This window comes from Brachyhypopomus gauderio, chromosome 18, assembly GCF_052324685.1.
Source record: "Brachyhypopomus gauderio isolate BG-103 chromosome 18, BGAUD_0.2, whole genome shotgun sequence".
Lineage (NCBI taxonomy): Eukaryota > Metazoa > Chordata > Actinopteri > Gymnotiformes > Hypopomidae > Brachyhypopomus > Brachyhypopomus gauderio.
The window spans coordinates 14,588,829-14,595,373 of NC_135228.1; the positions used below are offsets into that span (position 1 = coordinate 14,588,829).

The 6,545-nt window shown below is 36.0% G+C and overlaps 1 protein-coding gene across 1 annotated transcript; it reads right to left on the reverse strand.

Moving 5' to 3' along the window:
* Positions 1-2,373: 2,373 nt before the first annotated feature.
* LOC143481849 (deoxycytidine kinase 2) lies at positions 2,374-5,408 on the reverse strand. Its single transcript, XM_076980015.1, has 7 exons — positions 5,166-5,408; positions 4,463-4,578; positions 3,880-4,073; positions 3,559-3,706; positions 3,173-3,288; positions 2,938-3,037; positions 2,374-2,728 (listed from the first exon to the last, which is right to left on the reverse strand). Exons 1-7 carry the CDS (start codon positions 5,257-5,259, stop codon positions 2,702-2,704), a joined length of 795 nt encoding a protein of 264 aa, XP_076836130.1. The 5' UTR covers positions 5,260-5,408; the 3' UTR covers positions 2,374-2,701.
* Between the last annotated feature and the right edge of the window lie 1,137 nt (positions 5,409-6,545).

Consider the following 6,545-nt stretch of genomic DNA (forward strand, 5'->3'; position numbering starts at 1 on the left):
GTTGGTGTATCTGTAAGCAAACTAGTTGAGTGGTCCTGGTATGCTGTATTTCATCTTACTGCAACAATTTGGCAGTGTAGGAACTGCAACAGAAAAACTGCATCAAAAACACCAGGGCGCAACCGAATTGGGGAAGCGTGGGGGCGAATTTCAAGCTAAACTGTACTGGGAATTGTAGTCAGTCATTATGTATAACCTTTGTTGCGTGGAGAAATTGTCTTTAAATGTATTTATTTAATCTATACTGTTTGTGGCTATAATGAATAATCATCCCTAAGCCACTGAATACTTATAGTAAAGCTATGATCTATCGACAATAACTGAGATATGTGCAAGTGATTTTTGAGTAGTCCAAGCAAAGTAGCTGTTGACACATAAAAACAATGGTTTTCGTGTGTCAGTTAAAAGTTCTTATGCAATATGTAAACATTCTAGAAATGCGTATGTAGGCTGTGTGCAAACATTTGATATTATACAGTAGGCTACTGTGCAAAGTCGGTGCCCAAGAAAACATGCTTAAAATATTTATTACATATGCAGTTTTTCTATGACCTGTCATTACCTCATAAAAAACCCGCTACTTGTATGATTTTATTTTTTTTATTCAATAATGTGTCACAGGGTTCATTTTCTTGAGCTGCATTCTAAATAGATTTTGGACATGTTATTAAATTCTGGGTATTTATGCACAAACTACATGAAGCACAGCACTTTAAGAGATCTCCCCAAACATTTTCACTATGGCTTTTCATAGTACAACTATTGCACTTAGCAAGTAACCAGTCACTGCTGCCTTTGCAATGGTATCTTCTGACTGAAAATAAATTGAATGACCTGGCCAAGAACTCACAACCCTCAGATTTCTGTCAGAGGATTTGGAAGGTATTCACTAATTGTAATCCAGTTGAAAGATCTTAAAAAACCCTCAGATTTCATGAAATTCTATTGCAATTTAATTTTAGATCAGATGTACAGACTTCATGCCTCATTCACTAAGCAAAATAATACAAAAATAATACAACAGTTGTTTTTAAAAATTTGTACATTGTAAATCAGTGAAAAATATTGTGTGCATAAACACATGCAATATACATTAAATTAAATTAATACATTGCTACAGCTACAGATATATATAGATATATATACAGATATATTCCCACTTATGTAACTCGAATCTCCTAAAATCAAAGTGAACCTGGAATCACAAAGCACAAAGTTGTATTAACATGGAACTGGCATTTCCCTGTTTTCCTGTTCCTGTGGTTTACTTCACTGGCCACTGACCATTTTTTCTCCCAGTAACAGCAGAAACTAATAATCATCAGAAGATGTTTTTCTGGTCATGTTAAAACCAGTATAGATTTTTTTCTATACAAAAACAAAAAGTCTAAGCTTTTTTTTTTTACTAGTCACTCATGTTGTGCAGAAAGTCGTATGTTGTCATAATGTGCAGGTACTTTTCTGACTATACTGGCAAGCCATGTTAGAATTTATAAAATTTTTAATCTGTATAATCCAAATATGCTGTAATAGGAAGCCCTGGTATCAAGAACATTTAGTCTCAGATTAAAATAGATATTGTGTACAGTTATATATATATATATATATATATATATATATATATATAATAGGCTTAATTTCATTAGGCTACTAGGTGGTGGACCAAACAAGTTTCATCCTTAAAAACTCCTGCAAGCAAATTGAGAAGGGCCAATCTCCCAGATTAACCCTTACCCTAGATTACAGATAAACACTTTAAGTGGTAAATTACATCAGTCTTAAAAAAGTGTAGAAGAATCTGAAATGTTAAGAAAGTAGTTACAAAGATGAAAGAAGAAATTAATGATCAAATTGTTACTGTGGCAGAGGTGGATATTCCAGGTTCACAGAGTAAAAGTCCTCACCAAGTTTTTTTCTCAGGCTTCTGGGTTTGTGTTGATTCCACTAATTTTACCTGGCTTGCACTAATTAGAAAATCCAGCACGCTTGAGTAAAATTCTGCGAAGGAGTTTTACTTTCTGAACCTGGAATGTCCACCTCTTGTTTCTATCATTAAGTCCCCAGCATTAAATTTCATTCACCAGTATTAGTTCAACATAACTTTTAACACTATTGCAAAGTACACAAAATGTTCAAACCATGGAACAAAAGCATGCTTTTCATGAATTTCTAATTGCTGAAATGACCTCTCCTCTCCATTAGTTTACTGCCAACATTAGCCAGCACCTGAATACTGTGCCCACTTCACACCAAGTTTTTGGTTATTGGCAAGTGCCATAATAACATTTACTTTACGTTACTTTGTATTCTAGAAACAAAAAAATGTTTTGAAATAAAACAGCTTGTCAAAATGTGAAATAATACGGACAACAGTGACACACAAAATAAGTTTTAATACCAAATATAAAAACATATTTACATTTTGAAACCCAACAAAAATCATGTTCACTTTCTATTGGTTTAGAGGACAAATTCATGACAAAAAAAAACCATACTGACTCAGTCTCAGCAGCTTAACAGTTGGTACTGTGGTTATATTTGGTAACAGATGCAACATGATAATATTTAATTTCACACATATTGCTTAAGTATTTACATTTGAGTTCAGTTTGAGGTACATTTGAGTTAAAAGCTGCTTTAAAAAGGTTAACCTAAAAGCAAACTTGGGTCCAACGAAGAGTGAGCAGGACTAGGCATCAGGTCACAACATACTCAGAAACTCATTCACCTGAAAGAAAACAGGCCATTTTTAAATTTTTTCTAATGAAATTCTGAACAAGTACTATTTTTGACAGCTTGTCATACAATATAGTTTTGACTGTATAACAACATTACATTTGTCCCATCACCCAATACTGATTTTCTTAACTTTGCTCACATAACATCTTATGAAACCTCCTATATAGCTTTTTCCTTCATAACCAGTTGACCCTTTACCTTGTCAATCAATCCCTGCTGCTTAATTCTGTCATTTTTGAAGTCTTCACTGACATCCAGTACCAGAATAGGAAGATCCTTCAGGTACTCAAAATCAAGCCTGTAGACAACAGTATTACTAAACACACTGGAAATATCAAAATTTTATTAATACAGATCATAACTATCACACTATAGAATAGAAAGAATGAAATACTAAGGGCATACAACTTAGCATATCGAAGGGATTACTTACTTTGTAGTTCTATTATAGAGCCAGCTTTCGTGCTTATAATGCAGTTTCTCCAAGTATTCCAGAGGGATGCCCTGTTCTTCATCACGCCCTCTGTGCTTAAGGCGCTGCATACATTTCTGCAACAAACAAATGGCTACTTAAAGAAGTGCTGAAGTACACTAACGGTATGTTCAATAACATGATTAATGTTCCTCTAAAGAATTTCCACTAAAGGGCAGCTAATGCAGAATTTTTCCTTGCAGAATATTCTCATCTTAAAAAAAATATATATATAGCAGTCCAAAGTTTGACTAGTGGTGTGGGATGTGGAAAGGAGAGGCACCATGGCCATCACGCACGCACGCACACACACACACACATACATACATACATACACACACACACACCTCAGGATCTGCCCGCAGATAGATCATTGCATCAAGCTCAATCTCAGTCTCAAACTGAGAGAGGAGCCAGCCATGCCAGTCCTGATATATCGCCCACTCAGTCTCATTAAGATCTCCAGACTCAAAGAGGTTTGAAGCAAAAACATATCTGTAAAACAGTGGTTCAGTCATATGCAACATATTAGCCTTCAGAATGCGAAAACATTAAATCTCCAATCCCTTCATAAGCTTCTATGAGCATGTTTTTTTTTTTCATTTCTAAAATTACATTTAAAACTCATTTTAAGATGTAAAAAAAATTCTGAACTCTATGGCCAATACCTGTCACTGTAGACCGAGCGTTCAAAGAACTGGACCGGCCTCTCCGCCTGCTGCAGCTTGGTGGAGGGGACCTGAAGCTGGGAACGAACTCTACTCAGGCAGGCGTAGCTCTGGAAGGTGTAGGACCAGCGGCCTGGTTTGTCGTACAACATCTGTAGCAGGTTACCTCCACTTTTCTGGGATGTACTGAGTTCCTAAAAAGATCAGGCCAGGGACTCACAGTGTGCACAGGGTTGCATATTTTGGGGGGGGGGGGGGGGGGGGGGGTGTATTCTGCTGATGGTTAGGTTAGGATTTTCCAGACTATTAATGTCTGAGGGAAATGCATTTAGAAGCAGAATTAAGTAGGCCTTGGGGACAAAATCCTGATAGTACTAGGTATTTTCTAGGTTTGTATTGGGTGTAATAATTTTTTAAGTCAAAACGTTCCATTATTTATATAATATATAGTTATGGTGGACCTCATTGAGGTCTCATTCTATGTAGTTTATTTCACGCTGTTAAAAAGGCTACTGAGTACTGAACAACTAATTATGTGGTAAAGGCCACTCTACAAATACAAGCGTGTAGGTTTATCTCATACCTCATACTCATTCTCCGTTGTCTGAACATTGCACCACTTCCCTATGGGCTCCGGTATGACTTCCCACTCCTCCGATGCTCTTTCCAACAACCGCACAAACGTTGACTTTCCTGCAGCTATTGAACAAATCACAAATTCAAATACTTTCATTTAAAATCAAGCACTTGTATACGCATTGAAAAAACACCAAACGTGATAAACTTTTTTGTACGTTCAATATTTATGAATGAGTAAAACGGTGCTAAAAATGATAATACAATTACAAAGCTTGACTATAAGTATAGTCAGCTGTCAAACCGCAAATATAAACGTTATATTTATCTAAGCGTGGTTGAGGCCGCACTAGCCACATTGATACTTTTACAAAACGTTAGTTTCACTGGAAATTAGCTCTTGGGCTTAAGTCTAGGTTTTTACAGTGTAGTTTTACAGCTATAATCTCCTTACAAAATCGATACACAATTTAACGCGGTTTATGGTGTGAGAGTGCTGGAGAGCTGATACAACTTTGGCGCCAAACAAGCGGGACTGTAACACTAGGCTAGCAAGCTATGGACTCTAACTTATTTATACAATATATACAATATACAATATATTAACAGCGATACTCATGTCAGCAACAATATCGGCGGTGATGTTGTTTAGATGTGTGAATAGATGGACAGCGTTATTTAGTTCGTTAACTAGTGTAGCCCAAACTCACCAATGTTTCCTTCGATGGATATCTTCTTTACTGTCTTTTCAAAACTACTGTTGAAAACGGGACTTGAACATGTCCTCTTAGGTGGGGTAGCCATGCTAAATATCACTATAATCCACACCGGACTCCTGTATTATTTCCTGCAAAAACCAAGAAGTACTTCTTCGCGCTCTACTAAACCCTGTTCCGACTCTGACTTCGGTTTGAAATACGCGCCGAGTTCAATCCGGGATCTGTGTTTACGCAGACAGGACGTCAATGGCCTAAATCACATAACACACACCCACGGATGGAGCGAGGGGGGGGCATGCCTACTGTATTCTGTTGCAGTTTGTGTGTGCTTGTTTGTTGTTGGGGTCTATTAGTATATAGGCTGCAATAACTGGACAACAAGGGGGCATAATGCTCAAAGACAAAAAATAATTTACGAATCGTTATGGCGTTATGGTTATTTCCGGTGCGCTCTCTCTCTCTCTCTCTCTCTCTCTCTCTCTCTCTATATATATCTATATATATATATATATATATATATATATATATATATATATATATATATATATATATATATATATATATATATATATATATATAATGGAAAGTCATTTCAGTCACTTGTATCCATGATGACCTCATTCTTTCGGTCACTACAGTCATATGAGTGGGTCAGAATCTAGATTGACTGGTAAAGCAATCGCTTTGCTCAGGGCTTGCTTCACCACAATGGTTCTGTCCAGAGTCCACCTGAGTACCCATTTCCAACTGAGTACCACAGTTTCAAATATGTAGACATAGAGATGTTACAAATTGTAGTGAAGTTTGAAGTTTACAGATTCCACAGAAACAGGATGTTTTGGACATAAGTCCTTCATCATCTATGCAAGCAGGAGGAGGAACTATTTTGTATATGAACAAGTAGATATTTAAAACATAATGTTCATTACATGCGGTTCTATAAGGTTCCAAGAGTGTAGATCAGTTCATGTTCTTTAAATTTCCTCATTTCATTGCTGCCAAATCAAGAACTGGCATTGCAAATAGATATTCCTTTAATACATTATCCAATAATATTATCCAATTAAAATAGTGAACACAATGCACAATCAGTCGCTGATTTCTGTGTCTCAACAATGTACCCTTTCGTTAGGAGCAATTTGAACATATTACTAAATTACATATCATTAAAAGATTAGAATGTATTAAGTTATTAGAGCTGCTTCTTCTATATTAGGAGCATGAAAACCAAGAATGTACTGCTGCACACCTTTCTATATATATTTACCTTTACTCACTAACCGTCTTGTTCTGGCTAGTATAATGAAATTATTATTATTTGTGAAATTCAAATATATTTAAAAAATGCTTGAAATATGATTTTGCAACATA

Bases quoted from the DNA above. Each gene is read 5' to 3' on its own strand.
- LOC143481849 (XM_076980015.1), bottom strand. From the start codon at position 5,259: ATGGCTACCCCACCTAAGAGGACATGTTCAAGTCCCGTTTTCAACAGT. The intron at 3,289-3,558 runs GTGTGTGTGTGT...TGTTTGTTGCAG, and splicing joins ATCTGCGGGCAGATCCTGAG to AAATGTATGCAGCGCCTTAA. The intron at 3,038-3,172 runs GTAAGTAATCCC...TGTTGTCTACAG, and splicing joins CTCTATAATAGAACTACAAA to GCTTGATTTTGAGTACCTGA.